The 12,910-nt window shown below is 39.9% G+C and overlaps 1 protein-coding gene across 1 annotated transcript in view; it reads right to left on the bottom strand.

The window, feature by feature from the left end:
- Nucleotides 1–3,824: 3,824 nt before the first annotated feature.
- Nucleotides 3,825–12,910, bottom strand: part of col5a1 (procollagen, type V, alpha 1) — a 64,756-nt gene continuing 55,670 nt past the window's right edge. Inside the window, exons 56-66 of the mRNA XM_026354310.1 lie at nt 12,772–12,825; nt 12,611–12,664; nt 12,245–12,352; nt 11,980–12,033; nt 11,839–11,874; nt 11,694–11,747; nt 11,297–11,564; nt 10,727–10,839; nt 9,124–9,192; nt 6,314–6,547; nt 3,825–6,210 (exon numbers count right to left, since the gene is read on the bottom strand). Coding sequence (XP_026210095.1) covers nt 6,064–6,210; nt 6,314–6,547; nt 9,124–9,192; nt 10,727–10,839; nt 11,297–11,564; nt 11,694–11,747; nt 11,839–11,874; nt 11,980–12,033; nt 12,245–12,352; nt 12,611–12,664; nt 12,772–12,825 — 1,191 coding nt within the window. The 3' untranslated portion in view covers nt 3,825–6,063. The remainder of the gene's footprint in view (nt 6,211–6,313; nt 6,548–9,123; nt 9,193–10,726; nt 10,840–11,296; nt 11,565–11,693; nt 11,748–11,838; nt 11,875–11,979; nt 12,034–12,244; nt 12,353–12,610; nt 12,665–12,771; nt 12,826–12,910) is intronic.

Here is a 12,910-nt window from a genome sequence, read left to right on the forward strand (position 1 = left end):
CATCCCCATCAGTGCTTTTTGTTTTTGGTCTTCTAGTTTTTCCTGCAAACATCGCCCATCTGCTCTTATGTCTGGTTTTATCTCTTCTCTAATCCTTCTACACTGCACGTGTCTTTTACTCTTCTTAGGTAGTAGTCTTCCAAACGAACAAAGAGCAGCTTTATAGTCATCATATGATCACAAACTTAAAATTGCACCACTCACTCACGCTTATGGCTTTAAATCAGAACTGGTGCAAAGATGCAGAGCTGCAGGACTTGAATATTTTGGGGTAGGTAGCTAATGAAGAAGCTCTGACAGCAGCTCGGTTTAAGCCTCTGCACACCCACACAGGTGTTGTCACTTTAGTTGATTAGACCTCTCGGCACTGCGTGGGCGTGCACAGACTGAGCTTGATTGACATCTGCCCAGCTCTCCTGGCAGCTTTTGTTGCAACTCGGAAAATTCTTCTGATCATTTTTTTATAACAGGAAAATGAATTAGATGTTGAAGTGTTTGAACGTTTGTGTCGCAAGGGTTTGCATAACGTCAACCTGAAATAAGGTCAAGTCAGATAGAACAACTGAAGACTGGTAATCTATTAGTCTACAGCTGAGGATTTGGCACAACTTAACCTACGTGCAAGCTGAATGGAGTCTTATAACTGAAAACATCAAAGCTCCAAAGGTGGAAAAACCACAAGGCTATGAAAATTTGAATGGTTTAAAACCACACAGCTGCCACTGACCACAACGCGGTCATGTCTTTGAATTTTTTTGATGCTTCAGCAAAGGGAGTTTGTACAATAAAGAGATTCCACCTGGTGAATATTTTATAGGCTGTTAGCAGTGTGCCTGTAGGGATGACAATGTCAGCCTGAAATCTCTCAACAAATAATAAATGGATTGGCATGAAATTTGGTACAGATGTCTACGGTACACAGCGAATGAATCCTTATGATTTTGGTTACCAAACTTTTTCACTAGCACCACCAACAGGTCAAAATGTTCACTCACAGTATGCATTAAATCACAATTCTACTAAGTTAACTAGCGCAAAATATTGTAGAGACATTTATGGTTCCTGGACTGTGATTTGTTTGATTTAAATCCAACATCAGCTGAAGCTTTAAATTTCTCCAGAACCTTGGTTTACTGTAATTAATGTTAACATGTCAACATCACTGATAGGAGCGTTTCTACAGTACTGAACTTCATACTTCTAGTATCATCTCATCAAGCAGTTGGGCCTCAACAACTGAGGGCCTGCAGCTGTGGTGCTGGGTGGAGTCACTCATAAAGACACTGAAGATGCCCTAAGGTTTAAATAGTTCTATTGTTTTCGTTGATGATGAGATGCAAACTAGGTTTAATATAACATCATACAAACTCAGCTTTGACATTTAAGAAATGCAGTCGTGTGGAATACTTGGGTGGCTGGTCCTAATCACATTAAGCCAATATCCTGAACTATAGCCGCCCCTCAGTCTTAAAGTCTATTAGAGTGGAGAAGCCTGGCATTAATATCCCAGTATGGCGGTCGCTGAGTTGTAACACTATCTCATTCTTTCTGCTATCTGATTCATCTATAAGTAGGTCAGTGGTGCCGGGGCCAGGCTATGAATGGGCTGTGTTGGCTGAAGATCCACAGGCTCAAAGCAATTACACATTAACACAGGGGCTCCGTCCCAAATTTCTCTTTAAACGTCTGGTGCTTGACCCTTCAGCTCTTCCCTAACCAGCCCGGACCACACATCGACACCACCGTTTAACATTTAATAATAAAGACTTCATGTATTGCATAAAAGGTGTGAATGGATGTATTTAGCCTATATTTTTAAAAAGTTCTCAAAAAGTTAGTAACAGAGAACCAGCAGCATACAGTATGCCAATGAATTCACAGTTTTTTACACAGCATTCGTGCTACTGCTGCAGCATAAAACTTCTCCTTAGTTTTAGCTGCTAATTTAGTTTGTCAGAGTCACTTTTCATCTTCTTCATTCATGATTTCAATTCAATTATAGCGTATGTATACATTGAAGTAAGACCACATAAATTACATTAAAATACTAAATGAAATAACAACGTACATGCTCAAAATCTCAGAGTTTGCTCTCCTGTCATCATTTTTCTTATTGCTACTCTCCCTTATCAGTCTCTGGAAAAAACAAAACAGAGAATGTGGACTTCAAGAGTGCAGCTGGTGAGTATTTTATGCTCTCATTAATGGTTTCGTTCCTCTCTCATTAACGGTTTAACAGCCCCCTCAGATTTATGTTGTGATTCCAGGGAATGGTCCCTGGGTCAGAAAAAGTTAAAAGTCGAAGCAAGTAGTGTTTTAAATCTTTGCAGAACAAGTGCTTTGACTGTTAAAACTTTAGAAACTGAGTTCTATTGTTTATGTGCTTAAATACAGTTTTGAACGTAGACCTTTTACTCGTTTACTATTTTTCTTTGTTTACCAATTAACAGATTTAAACTGAACCAATTTAAACTTTTTACTTCATCCTCAAGCTGTTCACTTTTACAGTACCTTGCAGTGTTTTCATACAGCTGCCCCACTATAAAATGTCTTAAATGCTGTTTTGCTCCTTTGCATACACCCTCACAGTAACCTGAATGTGCTCTGCTAAAATCCTTCACAAGCTGATGACACCTTGGAGCTGTTGTAGTCTTTCGACACATCCTCTGTTGCCATATGCAGAGAAAGCCACCTTTTTCCTCCCATCGCCCTCGTCCCATTTATCACCACTGCTGTTGTAAATAGTTCTCTGCTCTGGTTTCTGCTATACTCACCCAGGATGCAGCCTCGGTAGAATTCATGCATTCTGATCATCCTAAATCCACCCTGCAAACACTGCATTAAATATTGATAATGGTATCATGCACATTTTTTTATTTATTTATTTCTATGCAGCGCTTTATGCGCACTGTGCAAGGTTTGCTCCTAATGAGCCACTTGAAGTGCTGCAAGTCATATTCACCACCACCCATTTGATTAAAGCTTATAAAAGATTACAGATTGCTGAAATTAGTGGTGCATGGGAGAGTTAAAACACATTTTTATAGTGATGATCACAAAGTAAAGCTTGCATGAAAAACGCACAATGGATTTTACATATTTTTACTGGCTTATCAGATTGCGCTGCAGGCAGTTTAAAAAAATAAATGTTGATAGATGTACATACATTAGCTGTCCATACAATGCCTAGTCAGGGATGTTCTTTAAGCAGCTTTTGTTGGAGACATCAGCAGCAGCATGTCCGATCAGAAGATGCAACTCAGGAGCTTCTTTGTTGTGTCACATCTGTGGAGCTAGAATTGTTTGATACTATTAGAGCATGTTTTATAAAGCAATTAATGGTAGCCTCACTTGTTATTCAGCTTAAACAGTCATCCAATCATTCATTTAGCATTTAAATTCAACCCTAGACACACATTCTCACATACACACAGCCCACAGGTTCTAAACATGAATGCATAACTAGCTACTTAAATGGACGTGGCGAAGGGCAACTCTTTAGTGTGTAAAATAGCATGTGGTAAATCAGCAACCTTCTGACAATAGCTTTTGTTTTCCTGTGTGCATGTAAAGAGGGGGCCTCTTACACTTTACATTAATTTTTTTTTATTTTAAATAATACAATAAATATACTACAAACGAACATTGGCTTTGGTAGAGTTACAAGTTCATCATTTTCTCTCCACTTCACAATTGTGGACATGACCTTTTATATTCACCTTTAGCATTGAAAAAACGGATGTATCCTGATGAATAAAACGTGGACTGGAGATCATGCCACGCTACACTTATAACAACAAGAGAAAAAACTTTACAATTTCATGCATACAGATAGGTTTTAATGCTTCAAAAGACATACAAGAGTGGATGGCCACAGTAAACTTGAATTTATTGACACAAAAACCAATATATCTTCTATCCTCTTATCCTTACACAGGTTTGACAAGACTGTGAAAACAAACAAACAGACAGACAAACGAAAAATCTACAAAATAAAAAAAATAAAACAAAAACAATGGCAGCATTACTGCTGGTTCTGGAAATTTACAAAAATGTGTTTGTCCTTTTTGACTGAGAACGTTAGCGTTCAATTTGGATGTACTGCATCACAATGAAAAATAAAGCCAAAGATCTACAAGCAAATCGAGCTATCTTAACAGAAATTGTTCAAGTCACATATCTAAAGAGAAAATAAGGAAATAAACGATGTATGAAGGGCTGTAAAAATTCTGTGGTAGATACTAGTGGTCATAAGCATAGAGAGTGCATAGTTTAAACAAAAAGCATAATTACAATAAGGGCAAAAATAGTAGGGCAACAAGGTATTTTTATTACTGCATGAGCAAACGCTGTCATCTGGCTAATTTGGTGACCTGCTTCTACTGTGGTTAAGTCCAGGAAAAGTACTTTTCAAGTTGTTTCCCATACATAAAAAACTGACATCCAGCCGTAATGGCGATTAAAGCTAAACGAATATGTGAAAACCTTTGGTGGAAAGTTTAAGGGATTCTTTCCCTTCGGACGCTTTGGCCCAATCACATGTCCACTTCTCAGTCAGTCAGTCAGTCAGTTTGGTGCGGCACAGACGATCCAACAGCAAGAGCCAAAAAAATGCAGCATCTTAGAGCAACAATATGCAAAAGCCAACAGCGTCACCTTAGTTTCCTCTTGTGATTCCAACATTTGGCACAAGTGTCGGACACATTTGTTATCTGTGCGATCCACTGAAGCAGGAGATAAAAGACACCGCCATGCTGCACTGATCTGTGAGTGCGTATCTAGAGAAACACCACCGCTGAACATGAAAAAAAAAAAAAAAGCAGAAAACCAAAATGGATGCAGCAAAGATCCACCTACATCAGATATGGTGGCTTAGAGAGTCAGGGGGCTACTGGTGATGGAATATTATCACCACAAATTTCCTTTCATTCAAACAACACAAAATAGAAAAATACATAGCACCACAGAAGAGAGAAAATAGCACCTAGGTTGTTGATTTCTTAGTGTTTTCCTCAAAATGTGACATCATCTCCCACTGCATAGTCAGCTGAGTATGTTAGGGAAAAAAATAGAAGCTGTTTATTAAGTTAATGATATTGGCACTAAGGTGGTTGTTCTGTTCAGAGGGCACAAAAGGAGGAATGTAAGATTCTTTTTGTTTCTTTGTTACGCAAATCAACTGTCACATAATATCACAGAGCTTGTTTCCGTCTTTTATTTCCATTCTGTTCTTAAATTACAACAAGATGTGCTCCACAACTGCAACAAGACACAGCTTCCCAATTACTTTTTTTTGTTTTTTACTGTTTGTTTTTCAATTTACAAGTCGAATTTCCTCACTTTTGGTATATTTCTACAATTTCGATGTTATCCCTGTATCCACCATCTCCTACCTCACAATTAATAAAGTCACATGCATGTTTTGAAGCCGGAAGCAATTAACATTACCAGGAAAAATATACAGAATGTACTTACAAACATAAAAATTATTTATATATATATTTATATATATATAAGGTCCATTCCAAGAGAATGGGGAGACAATTATGCACAAACAAAGCTCCTGTAGTGAATCAGCAAACAGACTAACAAAAGACAAGTGGAAAATGCCAGGGAGATGAAAAGTAAACATGAGATCCGAACTAAAGAAAAGAAAAGAGCCTAATCAGATGGAGTCCGTGGCAAATACTGCGACCGTCTGGAACGGCTGCAGCTCTCAGGGATGCCTTCATTGTCTGGGACAAAAAAAAAAGTCTGAATCAACTGTGATGACATGGGGTTAGGACTGTGTGTGCAAGTGTGTTGTGCAGGAGGCAGGATCTGACATCCAGTTTCAAAACTTGCATGTGATGGAGAAGGCACACTGAGGTTTCAAGGTTATTTCGTTTTCCTCTATTCGTATAGAATTTCACTGTATTCTCAACTTGATTTCATTTTACTCATACTTGTTGCTTTATGGAAAAAAAGTTACTTTTGTACAAATAGAAATGTCCTATTCAATTGTTTTTTTTTCTGAGAAAACAAAAATATGCTTTTTTTTCTCCATTTGCTCAGTAAACAGTCTTAGCCGATGAAACAGACAGGGCCCACTTCAAATCCAAACTTCTGCGTGGAACCACCGAAATCGTTGAACATGATGTCCACAAATGGCACCTGCTCCACTTTTGGTGTGTTGATCTCAAGTACTGTCTTTTCATAGCCCTTTTTCAACTGTAGAAGAACAAAACACAGCAGGAGGGTGAGTGTGAAAAAATCTTAAAAACATCACACACATTTGCAGGTCTCTTAATGACCTGACGCATCTTTTACTTACCGCACAACCATCAACCATGGCGCGGATGTAAGGATTGTTATCGTAAGACATCTCCTCATCGTTGGAGCCCAGGAAGCGGATGGCTTTGTCGTAGTTGTCCTGCTCCTGGTCGTGCCAGGCCACCGACTGGTAGCAGTTGTACGTCATGTTCTGTCTGGCTGCTGCGCTCAGCAACCGCAAGAAAGTCATCTGGACCACGCCAATGGGGTTGCCCTCTGCGTCCACGTAGGAGAGCTGCAACACAGGAACACAGATGGAGTTGAGCATCGCAAACTTGACACAAGGAGACGAGACCGAGATTAAAGAATGAGTGAAGGAATAGTAGAAGGATATCCTGAAGTTCCTAAAAAGATTTAGTGGACACACTTTCATGTCCCTACCGCGCCCTGTTTCTGTCTCCCAGGATTTTGATTTAATTTATGACTAGTAAATTGTTTTCCTGCTTTGCTGCTGTGTTGGGATTTCGTGAGTGTATTTCTTATTGACAACACAGGTAGACAAAGAAGGTACCATCTAAGGATACAGAGTTAATATACTACCATTCCCTGTGGCGGCAGAAACAAAACTGAGAGAAATTAATTTTCTAGTTCTTAGGTCATCCAAGGACAACACTGATGTTGTTCTGCAGTTTTCTTGTTGCCAAACACATTGAATGAAAAGCCCAAAACCAGCAATACTAGGAGGTTTGTCTCTCAATATTTGCTCAGTATTGAAACAGTGGGTTGGAAACTGACTTAAAATTATCTGTAGTAGTTGTTTTTATTGTAATGATGAAGCAATAGTGAAGCACACTGCACTGAAATGTTTGGTAATGGACAAATTGTGTGTTTCAGTGAAAGAGTCAACTCCCTGATGGTAACTGTCTGATGTATTTTTAATCACTGGACAACAGTGGAGATCTATTGGAGGTTCAATTTATTGTTGGCTTTGGTCTTTTCATTAGCGTTTACTGACGATTTAAATTAATTATTAACCTTATGCTCAAATAGAGTACAAATATATGTATAGGGACAACAGTACGCATTTCTTAATCAATAGATCAGGTGATTTTACTATAAAGAGAAGGAGGAAGGATTTAGTATATCTGCAATGCCTAATGCCTGGAAGCTGTACTGATGTGCAAGGCTTAATGTGGAAAAATCGGCCTTCGAAGTAGAAAAAATAAGCATAACTAAACACATCATTTACATTTTTATTCCATAATTATGTAAAATATATATCCAATAAAAGTGAATTATGGCTGAATCATGAAAAATTAATCTTAATAAGAAATATGTTACAGAAATTATATGTAAATTACCTGGTAATTAACCAGTTAAGGAGTTAAGGAGACATGAACTATATGCCATTAAGCTTATTGTGGCACTTTGTAATCCTGACTGATATGACAGGGTGTTTGAAACCAGTCATGACGCAGTTTATTGTCCATAAGTGACTATCTGAATACCAACCATCAGGAATCCATTAGATCCACATGATCGCATCTTCTTTCAGACAAACGGGACTTACTGACAGTAGAGCACATGCAGCATCCATGCCATGCAGCGACAGCAACAAACCGCCCTGCGAGTCTGGATCAGTTCGTTCTCGACTTACTCTTGAGCAAATGTTCACACACACGCACACAGACACACTTTAGCAGACATGCATATACAAACCCAGAGTACTGACACTCATCTATTTGTGCAACAATTTGAGGCCAATGATTGACTGAATTGGCAAATCAATCATCAGACATAAACACATTAGACTTTGCTCTGTGATTTATGTATATGTGTGTCAGCACTGTGGCTCACATAAAAGTGCCACTATTGTGATGTTTTCATCCTCCGAGTGGTTGGGTAGTCTCATGCTTTCCGCATTTTCCCAGCCACTCATCATTCTGTCCCTCCCTGCCCCGTGCAGCGTGAGGATCCAGCCCAACATCACCAGAGAAACATTACCTCTTCATAATCACAGCCGCAAGTGAACAGAGACCAAGTACCCAGAAGCCCCTGGGTGGTGACTGAGTGCCTGACCTGCTTGACTCAGAGCTCCTCTGCTGGGTCTAAGTAGTGTTTAAGGGCAAAACTGGGAATGTGAGTGCAGCTGAATGGCTTCAGCAGAGAGGGAGTGACATTTATGTTTCCTCTCCCTGTAAAAGGATAAATGACCTGCTGAGGCAGAACTTTAACTAATGCATAAAAAGGACAATTGTAAATTGATGTATTCACTCTTAGGTGATTTAAAAATGTGGACAAAAACACCTATCTATAGATACAGCAATGCCTCTTGAGTTATGGAGGTGTCAGGGCACACAGTCTCTCTGAGGAGATGCTCTCTTAATGTCGCAGAGGTATAGTAGAGTGGATAATACAGTCAGGATTTTTGAAGTAAAACAGCAGCATTGTTTTCTATTTATTAAACTCAATTACATGTCAGATTTGTTCAGGACAGTCAAATCTTGTCAGCACGATCCATCTCTGTTTGCCTCTCCTCCATTTGTTTGTAAGAGCATCACTCACAGTATGTTTCTGGACTGAAGGTGAGTGCAGATCATGCTGAAGAGTGTAACCACCAACAAAGCAAGGTGCCATTGCATACACATACTTTGTAGGGCAGAACCAGAACCATGCAGAGCCTCAGGCACACAGAGTCCGGGCTGCAGCCAAGACTCTGGGACCGCAGGCAGAGCCACTTACCAGGGAACCTCTCTTGTAGTGACTATACCATGTGCCTGGCTTGTCTTTGGGCCATTTTGCCATTTTGCTCTGTAAAATATAAGAGGCATTCAGGGAAGGGAATTGGGAAAAGTCGGGAGTCTGGCTTACCAGTTTACCACGTTTGAATTCACTGAACCAGGTACCAGGAGTCTCCTTTACCCAGGATGTGAACCTAACCTGGGGGCATGGATCGAGAGAGACGCAAAAGAGGAAGAGGAAAAAACAGCAGTGTTAAAGAAAAGAAACAAATCAGATGGAAACACATTCCCTCTTAGACTTCGCTTTTCCTTTCTTTCTCCTCCTGTGCGACCTAAGAGGAGTCTTCTGGACCTGAAACAGTATTTAGTAAGCTCAGCATGAGCCACCAGACCAGGGCAGATGATTTCAGTAAGCCATTAAACCATTTTGTACAGTGTAAACTGTAGATGGTGGCTAATTGCTGCTGAAAAATTCATGAGTACACAATGATTAATTAAGAAATGATCGCCTACAAGGAGCTCTTGTTGCTGCCTGTAGCGCTGTGCAGCCATGGTGCACTAACTTTGTTATGCCGTTAAAAGCTGTGAATTGGCCAACAGGGCAAAGCTCGAATGGTCTCGGGCATGACAATGATGAATTTCTCTATAATTAGATGGCAGGGTGTGATATGGAACAGTCATCAATAGCCTAATGTTTTAATGAATGATGGTCAGGAGATGACTTAACGCTGGGAGATGGCATACATTAGACCCATGCTGGCTTGAAGGTGACCTTCAGCTGGTTTCACTGGAGTGGACTGAGCAGAAAACAAAGTATACAGTATATGCATGTGGTGACTTTCTCTTTCTCCATAATCCATGAAGTATGTATGACTGTACAATTCTGTTCAGTATGTGGACAGTATAAATATATGACCTTATAATAACTGTGCCAATATAAACGCGTGTGAGTGTTTTCAGTCTCAGTGCGAAGACGGGCAGTACAGGCTTTTCTTTTCACCCTCGACACAAATGAGAGCAGCCCATCACTAGCACGCTATAAAAAGTCTGCTTCATTATTCTGAGCTTAAGCAAACTCCTGCTCCTCTGGGGCTTGGTGAGTGGGATCATTAAAATGCCTGTAGCACTGTGCTATTACACAACCCCCAACTTGTCAAAGACAGTGTTTCCAGTGTTTCACCACTCGGCTACTCTCCTCTCCTCTACACACTCATGCATAATGAAGCAAAAACCCTCTCAATGTGTCCGTCACCTGCCAAAGGATTTAACAGCTGATGAAGTCCTCGTTCTATCTAAAAATTGCACTGAAACAATAGGGTATGGACGAAACTGAGTGAATGTGTCTGCTTGAATGATGGAGTCGTCTTCCTGCAGTCACCAAGTGTCAGAAATAAAGATTTAGCATTTGTTAAAGTCTTCTTCATAACAACACACCAGCTAATCTTGTAGACACTGAATAAATGAGTGGGTGCAATAAAATTAACAATGCATATAGCAATGTCTTAAAATATTCATGGTATTTATACGTAGTGTATGGCAGTTAGTATATGATATGAAGAATAGGGACACTTATCTACTATACTATACTATAAGCTTACATTACAGTTAATCAATTCATAAACTGGAGGCTGAATAAAAAAAGAATCTAGCCTCTTTCTGCTGCTACTGTGTCCTCAACCTGACTGTCCCCTTTGTGTGTGTGCAAGTGCTTGCCTATACAAAGCCAGACTTACCCCTTCAGACTTCTTATCTGGGAAGATGCAGCTCTCTCCTCCCGCTGTGAAGTTGCAGTAAACCTTGAAGGAGTCCCGAGAGCAGCCCTGGTTTGGATCAATCCAGTACTCACCTGGAGAGATGAAGACAGGAACAGTGCAATTATAGAGTGGCATATGTGATTTCATTTCACTTTGTGTTATGTCTCACATTATATAGAGGGAAAAAGTCCACAAGATGGACCGATCTCCATCTAAAATCTCCATCCTACTATTTGCCTTAAGCATGGCAGTATCAAATTTAATATCTTATCACAATAAAATGGTTGTTTTCTTCTATTTCAAATAATACACCTAGTGAGACATATTTTAACAAAACATCTATCTGTAAACAGTGATTAGTTTTTTTATTGTCCAGAGATGAAAAATCATACTGTGTTACAGCTACTATACAGAAACATTGTGCTTTATTCTAAATGTTTTTATACCTGCTGTGTGATAAATGCTATTTCAGTGCAGACGTTAAAATCTAGGAAGGAAAGATTACACAGTACACTTCATTCCTCATTTTAGATGGAATGTGATACAAACCATCAGGGAAATCAGGGTGGCAGAGCTGCAGGTCCTTGCAGGTACGAGCAGGGTTGCTCTGTGTACCCAGCGGGTGCTTCATCTGCTCAATCTCCAGTTTAAGAGAGTTGAGAGAACCAAAGATTTCCTCCATGCCGTCGTCATAGTCCTTGTAGTTGGCATCCGCAGGTGATTCGTCCAGCACCTGGCTAGCATCGATGTTTCTACGCGATCTGCCCTTAATGGGAGCGTGGATGGGGAGTGGGTGAATAACATCGCCAGGAGGGCCCTGTTATGGAGAGAAAGGGGGAGTTAGTCAGACAAAAGGATGGATTTGTGTAAATGTACATAAAACTAAGTGAACACTAATAATATACAAAATTATGATCCAATTCAAAAGACTAGTGCTTTGACTTACAGGAGGACCAGGTGGTCCAGGTGTACCAGCTTCTCCCTTTGGTCCAGTTTGACCCTGACCAGGACAAATAAAAAAAAAGCTTAATTATAACAAATGATCTTGTGAGCATTATGATAAACATCTGTTATTGTTTCTGAACACTTACAGATGAGCCTTTAGCTCCTTTGGGACCAGGGGGACCCTAAAGGTGCAGAGATGACCAGTTAATGAGTGTTGGCTCAGACATTACATGCTGTTAAATTTTACATATTCCATAATACAACACATATGATGAGCACAGTCTTACAGGTAATCCAGGAGGACCAATAGGACCAAGTGGACCTGCGGGACCAGCAATACCCTAAAAGAGAAAGGGAATGAATCCAGAAATTTGTAACTGCTAAATGACAACAGAACAAGGTTTGTTTGATTAAAATGCATAAACCAGACTATCAATAATTTTCAGTGGGTTCATTATTGGAACAAAGAGCACTTCTATTTTCACTACTTAGATACTGTAGTTTAAATATAACCTGTTTTTTAATTGCCCAAGTGTAGTTTTAGTCACTTACATTGTCTCCTTTAGGACCAGATGATCCTGGAGGACCAGGTAGACCTCTGTCACCCTTTTCTCCCTGTTCACCTGGAGGTCCGATAAGACCAATAAGACCTGGATGACCCTAAGGGCGCAGAACAATACACACACATGCTGTCAATACAACACTCAATAACACACCATCACAAACATTAGCTCTATAATATATCTATCTGACACTTCCTCTAATCACCAAGATAATGATTTCAAGCCAGGAGGCAAACAATAGATCAAATCAATTTGTTAGTTAATAGCTCCATTAGTTTATGTTACGGTATTTACTGTAGCTTAAGCTCTACATCAAAAGATTCAGATCAGTTGAGAGGGTGTTGGAGTGCCTCACCTTTTCTCCTTTGACACCAGAGTCTCCTTTCAAACCTGGTAAGCCAGGAGGGCCCTGTAGCAGTGTCACATCAGAGAGGAATCATCAGTACAGATTCAGTTATATACATTACATGAGATAACACCTAGTTAAAAGAGGCAGAAGGAGTCACTTCTACTTACCATAGGTCCAGGAGGTCCATCTGGGCCTGGGGAACCGGGTAGACCTTGCTCTCCCTGCACAGAAATACCATTATGTTTTTAGCCTTTGCTCACAATAAAGCACTGGTTTCTAAAAATAGCACTGTTCCTTTATGTTCTG

This window comes from Anabas testudineus, chromosome 12, assembly GCF_900324465.2.
Source record: "Anabas testudineus chromosome 12, fAnaTes1.2, whole genome shotgun sequence".
NCBI classification, from domain to species: domain Eukaryota; kingdom Metazoa; phylum Chordata; class Actinopteri; order Anabantiformes; family Anabantidae; genus Anabas; species Anabas testudineus.